The sequence below is a fragment of the Crinia signifera genome, chromosome 3 (genome assembly GCF_055691185.1).
Source record: "Crinia signifera chromosome 3, ASM5569118v1, whole genome shotgun sequence".
Lineage (NCBI taxonomy): Eukaryota > Metazoa > Chordata > Amphibia > Anura > Myobatrachidae > Crinia > Crinia signifera.
Window position 1 is genome coordinate 271,559,812 of NC_139219.1, and position 17,713 is coordinate 271,577,524.

The 17,713-nt window shown below is 44.1% G+C and overlaps 1 protein-coding gene across 2 annotated transcripts in view; it reads left to right on the forward strand.

Annotated features, from left to right (window-relative positions):
• The first annotated feature begins 15,280 nt into the window (after window positions 1-15,280).
• Window positions 15,281-17,713, forward strand: part of SLC25A36 (solute carrier family 25 member 36) — a 42,855-nt gene continuing 40,422 nt past the window's right edge. For both annotated transcript variants that reach the window (XR_014471819.1, XM_083178043.1), the window contains exon 1: window positions 15,281-15,675. Coding sequence is in view for 1 of the 2 variants with exons in the window: in XM_083178043.1 (XP_083034169.1) it covers window positions 15,635-15,675 (41 nt within the window). In the remaining variant the exon portion in view is untranslated. The remainder of the gene's footprint in view (window positions 15,676-17,713) is intronic.

Consider the following 17,713-nt stretch of genomic DNA (forward strand, 5'->3'; position numbering starts at 1 on the left):
TTCCCGGTCATTCTCTGTGGCATGATGTGCCTGCCATTTCTCTGGGGCCTAGTTGGCATCCCATGTTGATCCCAAGCCGGTCCAAGGCTGATGGGTACTACCATGTCACACTTGTAATCACATGACTAGATTCTTCCAATGACTTCCCTGTAACCTTGATACTCTGACCTGTGCACTTGATCATGTGTTCAAGGTGAGCACAGGTACTTCCTGGGGTTAATTGATGCTGTGACTGGCAGCCAATCACAGACAGTCAGGGAGGATCTTTGTTAGGCCTCTGGCTCTTCCTCCTTGGCTTGAACAACTTCTCTGATCCCTGAGTACTCCCCAGAATTCAGCGTTCTAGGCTCCAGGTTCCCTGTTCCAGAGTTACCTGTGATGATATACCTGCGATCTGCTACTCCTATTCAAGCTCCATGGTTAACCATTCACCTGCCAGGTTATCTATGAGCTAATAACATGTATAGCTTCCAGGAGAAGAGGTCTGAGCTTCCCAACTTCCACCAGCAGAGAATAATGTTAGTTCCAAGCCACTTATCATCATCGACTCCCTAATCGACACAGGCGTCAACTCTCAAGTCTACAAAGTCTGTCCACGGCTCCCAGGCCATTCAAATTTTGTCTCCCAGGCTGTTCCCATTTAGTCTCCCAGGCCGTCAACACCCATTTCATCTCCCAGGCCGTCAACACCCATTTCATCTCCCAGGCCGTCAACACCCATCTCGGCTCCCAGGCAGTTGACATCCATCTTGGCTCCTGAGGCTGTCGACATTCCTCTAGGCTCCCAAGCTGACACAGTCCCTCCCAGACTGTTGACATCTCTTTCCACTCTCACACCATTAACAAGTATATCCGGCTCCCAGGCCTTCAACATTTCTCTCTGGCTCCCATGCCGACACAGTCCACAGCTCCCAGGCCGACACCATCGACAGTTCCAATGACTACTCAGTCCAAGGCTTCCCAGACAAGAGTAAACCAAAGACTCCCGTTCCCTAGCACGCAGCCATCACTATCCATTCCTCAGTGATTGGCCAGTTAGGTGTGGGAACTCAGTCAGAGGGCTGCAACCTGTCCACCGAACGCAGCAAAGTCCACACCTCCTTGCTAGGGGGTCCCTGGTGAAAACTGTTGGTGGGGTTAGACACCACTCCTCTGTTCAGAGTCTCATCAACTCCCCCACCTAGCTGTATCCTCAGTGCACAGTGCTCTATGAACTGTCCTTATCACAAGCCTCCTGTGTTCCAGTTCTCTGACCCTTCCACTGGCTCGCTTGCCCCATTCTTGGCAATGGAATGGCCCATCCTATCCATTGGATCGCCATCCGTCATAAACCTGCAGATGGCACGGTGGCGGCCACGATGAGAATGGCCCCATCTGTAGGTTTAAAAAGTATAATTAACGTATGGTTGAGCTTCTGCATTAGCCTAGGACGGCTGGAACCTTTAATCAGGCCCTGGCAACAGTGATTTGAATACATTTTACATGTTGATGAGAAGGAGAGATGAGGTGTCAATTCACAATCGATATCCAATGAATCTATAATGAATAACATGCCGGTATAATTAATTTTAAGCTGACACTTTATCAACTAGAGACACTTCATCTACTAGAGATCTTTGTCCCTAGCTAAAACGTGTTTTTGCCGATAATAGGGTTTTCTATCTATCCATCAGGAGGTAACACAAGGGAGGTTCTTCAGCAATGTCTTCTCCATACAGTACCTTTAAATGAGGAAGCTGATTTACCTAGGATCATGGCAGTACATGTCCACAGCAAAGCTTCTACTCAGAAAGATGGCGATAACTGTGGGAAATCATAGAATACTATAGGGGAAATTTACTAAGGCAAACACGCCTAAAAAATTCAATTTGTATAGTAAAATACGAATTTTTAGGCATACACGTATTTTCAGGATGTACTATCCTGAAAATACTTAAATTTGTATTCCTATTCATGGCACATTCGTATTTGTAAATACAAATACGAATGGATACGCCCTCGATAGAATACGACTAGGAATCACCATTCAATAGATTGAAAATACGGCCGCTATTTAGCGGTAAACAGACGCTAATTGCCGGCCAAATACGTCAGGAAATTATGCTTTATTTTCCTGGCGTATTTGGCTGAAGCCTGCAAGGCTCAGTCAGATCCGCGCAGTGTGTTAAAAAAGAGCCGGTCCTGGTTGTAAAAAATCCAGGAACAATTGACATAGGGTTCACCTTATTTTTTTATCACGTCTTCTTGGTTCCAAGTAGCATCCAGGAGCAAAAAAATTAAATGCGAAAACCAGGTCCATGCAGAACAGTCAGGAGGAGACGCATATATACGGCCGCTAATACAAATTAATACACCATCGGAAAATACAAAGCAGTCGTATATGACTGCTTTGTAAATTCCCAGCCGGAATACGAATTTGAATATGGCTATAACAGCCATATGCATTTGTATTAAGAATACGAGTACGATAAATCATATTAGTATTCTTAGTAATTTTCAGTATTTTTTCTATTTTTAAAAATGTTTTGTTTTTTCTATCTACCATTTTTTAAGTGTTACCCAATAAAACCGAAATCCCAAATATAGTATTTGTACCTTCTATGCTCCCTGTTATATATCCCCCTAAATATCACACAGACATCATAGTGATATACTCCATATACTCCATATGGTTTCCTTTGCACAATTCATTTAACAAACTACAATCTGTTGTTGGGTTTCATCGGACCAATTGCAGTTTAAAGGTTCTTTTCTGAATGAACACATCAGCTTTATCAGCTATTGTTAAGGCACATTAATCTCTAAAATGTTGATGTAAGGAAACAAAATACTCATTATTGATAACGAAAACCATTACATGATGATGAGAGCAAGAAAAACATGGAGCTGCCCTCAAAAGACTTCAAAAATAGAATTTCTGTATATTACTTTCTCTGGTCATTAACACTTTAGTTGCTTCATAATTTCCAAGATGGCAATGAAAAAAAATCTTAATTTTTGTAGATCGAAAAATCATATATACTGTAAGTAGGAGGTGCTAGATACAGAGACTGATGATCACATTTTCAAAGACTCATCATCGAGTCTGTCCGATGTATTAAAGTAGCACTCATTTAAAAGGAAAAAACAAGTAGTAGATGTACACAGTCTCCAATGCGGCCGCCCACACACATGCAGTGGGGCCACAAATGCTGCATGTTGCGATGTGACAGGATGGGTGGACGAACGGATTTCAAGGCGAACACACGCATTTCAATGTATGTGTTCACAAAAAAATCTGGTTGTCAGTGGTGAAAAGGGTGGCACTTAGGGCAGTGGTACAGATAGTGGTTCGGGTCCGCAGTTTCATAGTTACATAGTAGGTGAGGCTGAATAAAGACCTGCGTCCATCTAGTTCATCCTATGTTTATAGTAGCTATATATGGATCTTGGTGAATATATGGATCTTGGTGGTTCCATAGAGAAAATGATCATTATATGAACTGGGCATATATATATATATATATATATATATATATATATATATATAGTTACTATGTAACTATATATGCCCGGGAGGCAGCCCGGGACCCCCAGCGGTGGCAACAGCGGTCTGTGCCCCCCATCATTGATGGCAGCATGGATAATCTGGGGACCCCCATGATCATCAGTGGCGATGGTCCGTTTCCCCCCAGCAGTGGTGGTCCTGAGTCCACTTGCATTGCAGAGAGAGAGAGTGGCAACTTTTAAACATTTAAAACGGCCATGGACAGCCATTCACGGCTCACTGTTTCAAAGTCCCACCCCCTTGAGATGGCTATATTAGACAGTGTGAGACAGCGGGCAGGCAGGAGGAGCAGAGAACAGCTCCTGAAGAGGCAAACTCTTAGGGATTGCCATAGACACTATTGCCATGAATGGTTGCCATCGATCACAATAGTGCAATTGGCCATCGCTTTTATTTTACTGACCCCTTGGGTAAGACAATCAAAAATATTCGGTTAAGATTTGCCAGTGATGGAGGGAAACCATCTGGTTCTCCCGATTGATGGCAAAACTATTCTACTGCACATTGGTAATAAACCATGATGATTTTAAATCATCGATGCTCAGGTGACCAGTCCTTGTGCCCTTTAGCCCAGAATAACCTCTTCTTTTTGTTAATGGGACCCAAAATGGTTTAAGGGCTGCTACATGCCCCTTTAACCCTGCAGCTTTTAGCCGGCACTTGACAGTAGTGACTCTGTAGGGGCTGTTTGGAACCTTTCCCATCTACTACTAACTATAATATATTTGTCTACTTGTTTTGTGGTCACACAGGGCTGTCCAGGTCACAGGCGACCACGCACACTGTTGATTTCTGCATGTTTTTTTAAGGGTCCACTGCACCCAACCAGGGCAATCTTCTCTTGCTGGGCAATTTGTCGTAAACTAAAGCCTGCCTTCTCAAAGTGACAATGCAGATCATTTTTCGATCGATAGCCCCTTCCTGGGAGCCATTATTCATAACACATTGGTTGCACTCACAAATATATACTATAATAACAAAAGAGTAACACTGAAGTTCCCCAAATCTGTTTCCAGTTCCGGATGAGCACCAGGCATGCACCTGACATCCGTGCACCTTTGAGCATGAGTTTCGAACAGTTGTGGGAATCATATACTATGTTCTGTTGTAAACTTCATTATCTAGCAAGATATAAATATCTGCTTCCATGTCAGTGTCTGCTTGTGTGTCAGTCTCTCTGCATCAGCTTCTGTCCGTCAGCTTCTGTATGTCAGCACCTCTGCATCATTTTGTCTGTCAGCATCTGTGTGTCAACTTAGTGTGTCATTGTCTGTCAGATTCTATAAAGAAATTTACTAAGATCGATTGGGTATTAATGGTCGTATTCGTCAATGCAAAGATCATACATATTACACGCATCAGCAAATTTACAAACATACGAATCCATATGATACACAATTTATCTATTTTTACACTTTAGTATCAGCCCAGTGCCCACCACTCTGGGGCACCGGAGACAGCCCCAGGCTTCAGCCTGGGAAGGGGGTATCCTGGAGGGGGGACCCCTTCATTGGGGGGTACCCACTACCCCAGGGTCCCTGCCTGGGTGGAAAAGTTGTGAGTTAATGCTTTGGCAGGGGAAAATAGTGTAAATAGTTCCCCTGGCTGTGGCAGGTAACTGTTTGGGCAAGGTGCTAGTTTCCAAAATATGGGGGACCCTATTCTTTTTGTCCCCTGTATTTTGGGGACCAGGACCTACCCTTGAGCCTAGTGCTGGTGTTATATTCGGCCGCAAAATATGTATACGACCCGTTAACGAATGGATACGAACGGCTACGACATTGGAAAATACGAATGAGAAGAATACGACAGCTTTGTAAATTTGTCATATTATGTATTCATATTTTCGGGTCGTACACGGACGATCCCGTTTGTGCAGGAAGCGACCATATTCGGCCAGCATAGTAAATTCCCCCCCATGTGTCTGCATCTGTCACTGTGTAAGAATCTCTGTCTCAGCATCAGCATCAGACGAACGGATTTCAAGGCGAACACACGCATTTCAATGTATGTGTTCACAAAAAAATCTGGTTGTCAGTGGTGAAAAGGGTGGCACTTAGGGCAGTGGTACACATAGTGGTTCGGGTCCGCAGTTTCATAGTTACATAGTAGGTGAGGCTGAATAAAGACTTGCATCCATCTAGTTTAACCTATGTTTATAGTAGCTATATATGGATCTTGGTGAATATATGGATCTTGGTGGTTCCATAGAGAAAATTATCATTATCTGAACTGGGCATATATATAGTTACTATATATGCCCGGGAGGCAGCCCGGGACCCCCAGCGGTGGAAACAGCGGTCTGGGCACCCCATCATAGATGGCAGCGTGGATAATCTGGGGTCCCCCATGATCATCAGTGGCGATGGTCCGTGTCCCCCCAGCAGGGGGTGGTCCTGAGTCCACTTGTATTGCAGAGAGAGAGAGTGGCAACTTTTTTAAATTTTAAATTGGCCATGGACAGCCAATCACGGCTCACTGTTTCAAAGTCCCACCCCCTTGAGATGGCTATATTAGACAGTGTGAGACAGCGGGCAAGCAGGAGGAGTATATTTTCGGGTCGTACACGGACAATCCCGTTTGTGCAGGAAGCGACCATATTCGGCCAGCATAGTAAATTTCCCCCCATGTGTCAGCATCTGTCACTGTGTAAGAATCTGTGTCTCAGCATATGTCATTGTGTCAGCTTCCATGTGTCAGCCTCTGTGTGTCCGCATCTGTCAGCTTTGGTGTGTTATCCTGTGTAAATGTGTCACACAGCATCTGTGTGTGAGCGTCTGTCAGTGTCTGTTTTTTATTTTTACTTAACAGATGCAAGAATTGTCAGAACCTATCAGCCTCCTTCTGTAACATCATAAGTTGGAGAGAAGTTGGATGGTCTGAGGAAAAAGTTGTCAGATTGGCCGGTTAGTTGTGTAAAGTGGTGTTTTAGTTGGAGAGACATGCTGGTTAGTTTGATGGTTGAAGGAAAGTTGGTCCGATGTTTGGCCAGAATTACTCCGAGATAGCATCCACCTCAATAAAGGCACCAATTTCACCCTCTCCTGGGTTCATGGAATGATTTAACTATTCAAATTAAATTAAGAACCTTAATTTCCATTTAGTGAACTGTATATTGTAACTGATCCCAGTGCACCCAAGACATAAATCTACTTATCGTCTTTATTTTATAATACAAATTGTTGTTACTATATAAGTAGTGGGTGGCAACTCATGAGAGCCTCATATAAATGTAACTTGACATAATGTTAAAAGCTGCATTTGGGAGAGTGGACAGTAAGAGAGATTAGAGTGAGAAATTTATACTGGTGCGGGATGCCCTTTGTAATAACAAGACCAGATTCATTTGAACATAACATTAACAAAGGTTTCAAACAATCAAAGATGAAGAACTTTCTGAAATGTGCTTTGATATTGACAGTGTAAAAGTGAAGATGGAGAACTTTAAAAATGAGTCCTGTGGAAAACAAATAATTATACAGTAGTAGTCTTGTGACAGATACCTCCTGGAATACATTACCACTATACTTCATGAATGCCACAACAAGCAAACAGACTCCCAAAGTATTATACAACTCTAATTCAAATATACATATACAGTAAATTTAGACTATCAATTGCCCTGCAGTCAACTCTGACCCCTCTAAACTCCCCACCCAAACACACACACACACACACACACCTTCACACTTAGGCCCTTATTCTGGTTCACTCGCAAAGGCAAATTCCTTCTCAAATGTACAAAATCATGTGCACTGCAGGGGGGGGATGTAACTTGTGCAGAGAGAATTCGATTTGGGTGGGGTTTCACTTCAAGTGAGATCTATATTGCAGTGTAGAAATAACTACTCTCTCTGCACAAGTTACATCTGCCACCCACCCCCCCCCCCCCCCCCCCCCGCAGTGCACATGGTTTTGTCCATTTGAGTAGGAATTTGCCTTTGTGAGTGAACCAGAATAAGGACCTTAAGCCACTTCTATGGCACTAAGGGCCTAATTCAGACCTGTTCGCTAGGCAGCGTATATATGTTGCCTAGTGAGCGGGTAAATGCCGCCCCTTGAAACGCACCCCCCTGCTGAGGGAATCCCCACATTAGCATACGATTTGTACGCTTCCACATCCGCTCGCATACAGCCGCAAGAAGCAGAAATGATTCTATGGTTGCTCACCATCGAATGATTTCTGTAGCCTTCACTCTGAAAAGTAAGTCTATACATATTTTTCAGATGCCCAATTACCGGTGAACTGGGGGCGGTTGCTGACATCACGTCAGCCGCTTGCCCCCCAAAAAGGCATTGTCACGTCTGCATTCGCAGGGGTCCACTCAGTGTTTTTTATGGTCGCGCCCATAAAACTCTGGCCGATCCCCTGTATTCGCCCCCTGCCTGCCCATCCTGGAGCGACCTCCTTGGTGAGTGTGAAACGCCGTTAGATCTGGGAGTTTGCACTTGCGCATATTAGCGCATGCGCATACCCAAACATCAGCCGGGGTAGCACATCCAGTCCATACCGAGTGGGTCTGAATTGCCCTCTAAATTCGCTGGAATGCAAATGTGCAGAGGCGGATCCAGGATAAAATGACAGGGGGGGCACCATGATAAAAGAGTGTTTAGGTGGGGGAGGGGCGGTGTTAGTGGTGCCAGTGTACATGCTAAGAGAGCGGCAGAGAGAGGGTGGGAATGGGATTAAAAATAGGCCCTGGCATTTAAAGTACGGAGGCCCACCATGGTGACAAAAGTGAAGCATGTAGTTGTATGCGCGCCGAAGGCGCGCTCCGGAAAATGGGGTGTGGCCATTCAACAGGGGGCATGTCCTTGAGTGTAGTGTACAACACCATATACAAGACCAAGACACATCAAGCCACACGGATTGAGCCAAAATTCACATAATGCCACATGGATTGAGCCAAAATTCAAATAGTGCCACATGGATTGTGTCAAAATTCACATAATGCCACATGGATTGAGCCAAAATTTACATAATAACACACGGATTGAGCCAAAATTCACATAATGCCACACGGATTGAGCCAAAATTTACATAATAACACACGGATTGATCCAAAATTCACATAATGCCAAATGGATTGAGCCAAAATAAACATAATGCCATATGGATTATGTCAAAATTCACATAATGCCACACGGATTGAGCCAAAATTCACATAATGCCACACGGATTGAGCCAAAATTCACATAATGCCACACATATTGAGCCAAAATTCACATAATGCCACACGGATTGTGACAAAATTCACATAATGCCACACGGATTGAGCCAAAATTCACATAATGCCACACGGATTGAGCCAGAATTCACATAATGCCACACGGATTGAGACAGAATTCACATAATGCCACACAGATTAAGCCAAAATTCACAATACGTTTAATAAACAGGAACATTGTCCACCAAAGGCGCGCATTAAACATTTAAACCATAATGTCCATTACACGTTAAGTTACACGCCATTATGTCCATTATGTATTATGTCAAACACCATAATGCCTATTAAAAATTATGCTACATAAGTGCTGCTTATCTACATGCTCATTGCCAAGGGTTCCATGCTCATTGCCAGAGGAAAACCACCCCTCCCCCCCTTTAACCAGTTATCTTATTTAACCGGCTATATCTTCGGAACCAACTGATCCGTTTACATGAGACAAGTATCATATTGAAGAACTTTTGAGTGGGCTTTGAATGATTTTGGTCCAGTGAAACTGGAACGTTTGGTTCCTGAGTAATCTGCCCTCAAAGAACATGAACAGCCATGAAATTACATTTCAAAAATAAAAAAATTAGTTTACACGTAATATCTCTGGAACCGATTAACCGATATGGACCAGCCTGGTATCATATTGAAGGCCCAGCGATTTGGAATTGAATGAGATCAACCACAAGCTTCTGTGATGCCAGGGGGGGCAGCCATCGGAACCGGGTGTGGGTCGGAATTGACGGGTCCCATATTATCCTATGGGGAAAAAATGTTACAGCTTTGCCAGGCGATATCTCTGGTTCCCGGGGAGCTAGAGACATGGGGCTGGGCTCGTTGGAAAGCCCTGGTCCACAGCTACAAAATGAAATGACAGGGGGGGCACGTGCCCGGGTTCCCCCCCCTGAATCCGCCACTGCAAATGTGTATTCATATACTTAACTATACATCAGTCCCTACATGTGCAATTGTTATTTTAATTGCAACAAGCAATCAATAACAACACAAAATGACACATATTAAAGAGTAAAGTGATTAAATAAATAATTAGGCCCTTATTCTGATCGGTGCGGCCCGATCAGAATATGCGGCCGCAACCGTGCAGGCGAATCCCCGCCTTCCATACGGATCGCCACCTGCCGTCCGTATGCGGATATGTGGCGATCCGCATGAAATTGGACGGGGATACGCCTCCTCCGTCTTGGGAGCAGCCCCTGCATTCGATGGTCGCCGAACATCGAATGCAGGGCCGCACGCTCCACCAGGTCCCGCAACACAAGACCACACGGACACTTGTCCGTGTGAAATCATGTATGGGGGCGGGCAGCTGACATCCGGCGATGTCAGATGCCCGCCCCGTACCCACGCGTCACGGCCTCATTACCATGCATACGCCCCGCGTTTGCATGGGAACGCCCATGAAACGCGGGGCGTGTGCATAGGGTAATGAGGCTAAGTAGCCCCTCACGCCCCTCTACGCCCCCTGTGCGGCGTATAAAGAATCCGTGCGGCGAAATCGCCTGCACATGCGCAGAGTGACCTCTGCACATGCGCAGACGATCAACATCGGCGGTCCGTCCGCATGCGGGAATTTCCGCACCGATCAGAATAAGGGCCACAATTTGGTCCTCGACCACCAACCTGTAGCATCCCTGATAGGTTCCACACCACCCAGTTTGGGAACCAGGGATATAATTATATTCATAAAGAAGTACAGAACATTGAAAATGTGTAATATCCCTTGGGAAAATTATTAAAAGCAGACTTTATTTTGGGTTATGTGAAACACATGCAACATACAGTGTCTCATATTCGGTATAACCTAATTATACGCTGCTAATAAGGAGAACAAGTCGAATATAATTACTGTGTTTCTTTTTTGATTTTTTTTTTTCTTAACAAAGATGATATTATATTCGGAATACAAGTCTCGAGTTTTCAAAGTTCATCTGTAAAGTGCATACTTCCTTTAACCCTCAGAAATCAAATATTAAATGCAGTTAACTAATATTTCACTTTTGCTTCATTTAACTATAGTTGTACACTAATGCACACACTAAACAGAGATTAGTTTACCTAAATAAAACTTTAATTGTTTAAATATTGATCAAACCTGGATGTTAATTGGCTGCTACAGATTATACTCTAGCCAATGGGCATGGGACATTTTTATCCAAAGCTCCAATGAGCAATAGCCCAGCTTTAAAAAGTGGTTCTAGGTATATAAAGTAGGGCTGAATTATTAATAGTGGCCTAAATGTGTTTTTAAAATTCTAATTTGCAGCTGTACTATTTGGTTTGAATATGATGATTTTGTTATTTACATATAGATCTTTCAGTTGGATAATTGCTTTAATAATTGCTATATATATATATCATGCACTTTATTTGCTTTTGTATATCTGTGTGATGTTTTTATGTCCTGAAGACAGGCTATGCCCAAAACGCCGTAGGCAGCAGTAAAGAATTTTTTTCTACACTAAGGCCCTTATTCTAGTTGAATCGGACAGATGCGTATTTTCGTACAGGAACCGACTGTTCTTAGCCCCGCCTTCCTTACGGATCGCTCACACCGTCCGAATGCGGTAAGACGCCGACCGAACACCTCCTCCATCTGTGGGAACCTCCCCCATCATTCGATGGTCGCCGACCATCGAATGCTGGACCGAGTGGTCAGGCAGCACCGAGTGCTCCAGACCACTCGGGCATTTCTCTGTGTAAAAGCAGGGATATGGGTGGGCAGCTGGCATCCGGCTATGTCATATGTCCGCCCCCATACGTGCGTCATGGCCGGATTGCCATACGTACGCCCAGCGTTTTCATGGGAACGCCCATGAAACGCGGGGCGTACGCATATGGTAATGAGCAAAATCAGCCATTCACACCCCTCTCCACCCCCTGCTCGGATGGTTTCATATGATCATTTTCTGCGTGTGAGGCATTCGCACATGCGCAGATATGCCTCTGCACATGCGCAAACACCAACCATCGGCCATCCGTCCGCATTCGGAGCCATCCAACTCAATCAGAATAAGGGCCTAAGACCTGGAGTGACATCTTTTTTGCAACAGTCTACATATATATTTTTGTCCTGAAGACGGGCGTATGGCCCGAAATGCCGTTGGCACACTATTATCTACATACTAGAGTGTCTCTCTGGATGGAAGGGCACCCAGGCCAAAGTGCATGAGGAAAGCTGGAGGTTGCGAGTAGTACCGGACCCCTGCATAGACTATACTGTATATAGATAGATAGTCCGTGGGTTTGTGGCCGGCACTCTCAGGTACAATTTGAAAGAAACATCCAGCGCGGTGCCATCAGAGAGCGGCCGGTCATTTGACAAGTATTTTAAAAATATAATAGCCGCCACTGCGCTGCCCGTCCCCGCTGCTGCTATGTGTAAGTACACTGCCCGGCCAAGTCAGTCAGCAGCACTCGCCGGTGCTCAGGGACCCGCTGCCCACCCCACTGATCCCCCGGTGTCTGCATGCATATGCCTGTCAGGTGGCAGGCATATGCATACAGGGAGGTCGGACGTGATCGTATGTACAGACCGTCCGACCTCCCTGATCCGGTCCGATGCCATCGGATCGGATATCACACACCTACGATTTTGGGCCGATTTCACCCGATTATCGGCACAAAGTGCCGAAATCGGATGAAATCGTCCCAAAATCGCATAGTGTATGGGGGCCTGTACTCTCTGTTCTGCCAACACCATCATTATAGCATTACCAGAACAATAGCATTCTTTTTTCATCTTTATTTTTTATATTTATTTATTATTTATTTACAGTTTCTTATATAGTGCATACATATTACGCAGCGCTTTACGCTATTTTAATATTTGAATATTCACATCTGTCCCTGCCCCAGTGGAGCTGTCCCTGCCCCAGTGGTAGGGAATCTATATTCCCTACCACATGTACATGCACACACAGACATTCTAGAGTTGTTAATTTTTGTTGGAAGCCAATTAACCTATCTGTATATTTTTGGATTGTGGGAGGAAACCGGAGTACCCAGAGGAAACCCACGCAAGCACAGGGTTTGAATATGGTTTGAATATACAAACGCCACGCAGTTAGAGCCATGGTGGGGGTCGAACCCATGACCTCAGCGCTGTGAGGCAGTAATGCTAACCATTACACCATCCGTGCTGCCCCAATATATACCATTATTAATGGTGTACTGCTTACCTTATTATTGGTTATAAAGAGCACATACAAAGCTTAAAATAGCTTCATTAACATCAATAATGTCTCACGTGAGTACAGCGGATCCTACATTTTTAGGGTATGGAATGGGGTCATACCCGTTTTTCACGGCATATTTGCTAACTCTCCTGTGGTATGCAGGCAAACGTGTTGGTGGAGTGAGGTAGATAATATGACACGCTTCTTCTGGTCTGAGACATGTTTCAAGAGGGATGTAGGAAAAAAGAAAAAAAGGTTATGGGAGCATAGACAGCAATAATAATTTATTAAAAAATATATTCAGAAAAAAATATTGAACAACGGAAGCCATTTATGGTTACAAAGGCGAATAAATACACTGATGGGACATATAAGAGCCTTTATGGACTGTTAAATGTGATTTGGGATTTATTTTATTTATTTATTTACAGTTTCTTATATAGCGCAGCTGATTCCGTTGCGCTTTACAATAGTAAACAGTGATAAAACAAACTGGGTAACAACAGACAGACTTGGAGTTAAGAGGGCCCTACTGCAACCTTACAATCTATAGGGATATAGGAGGGAAACACAAGGACAGGCACCAGTAATAGCATAGCAGTCCCACCAAGTTACAAGTCCAGAAGGGAAGCTATATAATACATAGGTGCCTCAGAGGGTTATGTGTGTAGAACGTAAATATGATAGGCTTGCCTGAAGAGGTGGGGTTTCAGGGAACGCTTGAAAGTTTGGAGACTGTTGGAGAGTCTTATTGTGCGTGATAGGGCATTCCATAGGATGGGATTAAGTAAGTGCATATATTATACTATTATAAACAATTTCCTCGGCTAACGTGAATGCTATTAACACATTTTATTGATACACTGTTTCTAATGTTGAAATAACTTATTTGTCCTATTAAACATTTGCTATGTGACAAACGTTGCATATAATTTTCCCATTAGCCCATAAAAAGGAGCTAATTGAAACTATCTGTTGGAGAAGGATTATCAGTGCCAGCTGTGGCAGCTGCTTGTGGTGCCAGGATCTGGGTGTGGATCAAAGGCATGACAGTGTCTAGGTCAACACTCCATAGGTTGTCCATGATTGGTTGACAGACACAAGGTTAACATGTAAAATAAAGTTGCCATGGAAAGGGTTGACACAGACAAATGGTCAACATGTGGAAAGGTCGACATGAGTTTTTCGTGTTTTCATTGACATGGACCCCCAATTTTTATAACGCGAACAATATGCTTCATTACTTTACTGGTCCAAATGGTGGTCCACATGGATTGTAAAGCATGAAAAATACCAAAGGGAAAAAAAAAGTACTTGTTTCCTCGCAGGGCGCCCAGATTTCTTACGTACGGAAACGTAGTGAAATTGCATCGCATAACGTTATAGTAGCATGCGATGCGATTTTCCCGTTCCCGCTCCGTCATTCCCGCCCCCTGTCAGATCCTCTCAGAAATCACTCTGAGCGAGGTGATATTCTGTAGTGAGAAGAAGCATACCTCAGAGCTGGTGGTGATTTTTGGAGATTATTCAGTATTTTATTGCGATTAGTGAGATGGCTGCATCTGTGACCGTGTTCATGCTGCCTCAGACGGAGGAGGAGGCTATCGCCTTTTTCCAAGGACACAATATGCTTCCGGTGGCGCAGAATTGCGTGAATGGCCACACGATGCGCCTTTCTTTAAAGGAATCGATGTGGCGCTGCCATGTAAAAGTGTGCCGGCTGAAGGTGAGCCTGAGAGCGGTCCACTGGTTTCCAGGGTGCATGAATGAAATGAAACCTAGAATGAATGCGTGTGCATGTATATTTGGTAGGGAATGTAGATTGTGAGCTCCACTGGGGCAGGGACTGATGTGAATGTTCAAATATTCTCTGTAACGCACTGCAGAATATGTATGCGCTATACAGAGCTGGTAATAAGCAATAAATATATTGACATAGATACAAAAAACCCACAAAAAAACTTGCATCAATGGGTGGACCATGTTCATGTTGACATTTTGCTTGTGTAAACCATCACCCAGTGTTGACTAGAGCATTTCAACCATTTTAGGTGTTGTCTATTATTTGTCGACCACATTGTCTACCATTTAGAACAGAACATAAAATATAATAGAGGCTGTCAGGACACGCTGAGACCTGTAGTCCTACAGTACGCGCTGACTTTCCCGTGGGACCTCCAGTAATATCTCCAAATGCACGAGAACGGCCGGCTATGAGCCAAATCACGTGCTCCTTGGCAGCCGCAGTCGCCAACGTCACATCCGGTCTTCTCGTTGGCCAATCGCGTTGTATTTATGTCGTGCTTATGAATATTCATGAGTCGAGTCAGGCGGCGGCGGCAGCAGCAGCAGAGGGGGGAGTGCAGCGCTAGGCGGCAGCAGAAGCAGCAGCATCAGGGCACAAGTGACCCGGGCGGGGTGTGTGTGAGACCCGATTAAAGGGTCTGCCACAGTCTATGCAGGCGCCATACATCAATATATATACACCACGCTTCCCTGATCCTCCTTCTACTGTGCAGGCGCCGGTGGCTGAGAACATGCCAGTGGGCCTCGCCTCAGCCCTCATCTACCCGCAGTGACTGAGGCTCCGGCGAAGCACTCTCCGCCCTCCCTGCATTTCCCCAGGCCGGGACCCGCTCCAGTCTCCTGTGTGCAGGGGAGAAGAATGAGAGAGAATGAGCCAGAGAGACACCCTGGTGCATCTGTTTGCTGGAGGGTAGGTATCTGCGGGCACTGCTAGTCCTGTCACCTTGGCCGGTGATGGGTCACTGAGGGTACTGCATGGCTCCCCTCATCTCCCTGCTGTGTGCTACCCGGGCACCCTTATTCTGTCACCTTCTGGTGCTAGTCTTCTTTTTCCTAATAGAACCGTTCTTACTGCCAACGATTACATCATTTTATATATATATATATATACATTGTATGTATGAAGAATGGCACTCCAGGATAATTGGCAAAACTAACATGTGCATTTGGATGTTGATGAAGAGAGGGCAATGTTTGAGGCAGCTCAGTGCTGTTTCCCATCAGTGTTCAAAGAAAGCCCTGAGGGGAATTCAATAGTGGGTGAAGGGGGCAAAATGCTGATGCCACAGCATTTAATGCCTGCAACAGCAGTTTATTCACATCTTTCTCCCCAGATGATTGGCACTCTATTAAAGTGCTCATTACCCTATAAGGCACAACTGTTTTGAGCAAGATCGTGCATCTATAAGGCTGTGTTGTGCAAATTTGTCAAGCAATATACAGGCCAGCAATTGAATTGCCCATTTTGAAGATAAAACCTATCCTGGGATGCCGTACTACTTGCTTTCTTTAATAGCCACCCCGATACTAGGACCCTCATATTATTTTTGCCCAACCTTATCTATAAAATATATATCTTACACACACACACACTGCTGGGCTAGATGGTCTTCCTCTTTATGACACTAATCACAAGTTTACCATTTGTTTTAAAGGATTGCAATTGTTATACCATGATCGGCTTAAATGATAGCCTACATATGTGCAGTGACAGCTCTGTTTTGGTTACAGTCAGACCAGACTTACTGCCGCTACAGGTACAGTAGGACCGGTGTATGCAGTCATATGCACAGCACTGGGTTCTCTGCTACCTGCAACCTTTTAACCAATAGAGTAGATATAATACCTATTAATGTTGTATGAACTAGGTGCAGAGTTGGAGACTGGAAACACAATGTGAATACTGTATTTTTTTCCATGCATTGCATTTTTTCACTTTACTGCAATGATAATGTTGGTAGACATTTTTTAACTTGAGTCTATTTTTGTATGTCTATATGATCACAGATACTGTACAGAACAGTAAACAAGACTTTTGTTTTCCTTGTTTGCCTGGGGGTTAGGTTATATGGCTGTCCTTAGTAGAACTTGATGTAGTCTTCTGTGAGGTAAGCGGCTAACCACGTGAAAACTTGGTGTACATGCTAAGAAAGTAGGATCCTGATCTTAGGGAAAGAGCATGCGTTCTTCCCTCTGCACAGCATTCTTCACCTGCTGAAGTTAATCATTAGAAGTGAGTGATGAGAATAGATATGCCCCCAGTTGCCTGTATTTGGCTTTCTTTTTTTCTTACCACATCAATTGTACTTAAGTTACATAGTTCTAATTATTAAATGTTACCAATCCCTTTAACATTCAGATGGGTTGCTGAGGTTTTAGCATGGTGAAGTCCTGTGAGGCAGTGGAACATCTGTTTGCAGAAGGATGAGCAACACACTGACAAGTATACATTGGCAACACTACAACAGCACAAGGGCAATGCCCTATCTAATGCTGTGATAGCAGGGAATCAAACCACATTGCTGCAGATTATGGAACGGTGCACAGAGTGTGCCAATAACCGCTAGATCCCTAAAGCCTTACCATGATTTGCTGTAGATGAAGAATTGTATTCATTCCTTTTTTTTACTTTGATCCATAATGATTTCCTAAATACAGGTGACATTTGTTAAGCGGGGCGCCACATTGTACACAGGACCAATTAATTCTAGGGAACTTTTTTTTTGCAGATCTTTTTGGTCTGAATGGTAAATGTCACATAAACTTGCTATCATTATGAGATGTGCACCCGAGATGGCGGTCACTGTTTTTTAATGTCTATTGCATCTGTAATTTATCTGACAACTGAACATTAGGGTCTTATATTGTTTTGTCAGTTCATGAATTAAAATCAGTGTACTCAGATTTTTTTTTTTAAATCTGTAAAGGCAAATACTGCTGTCTGTCTC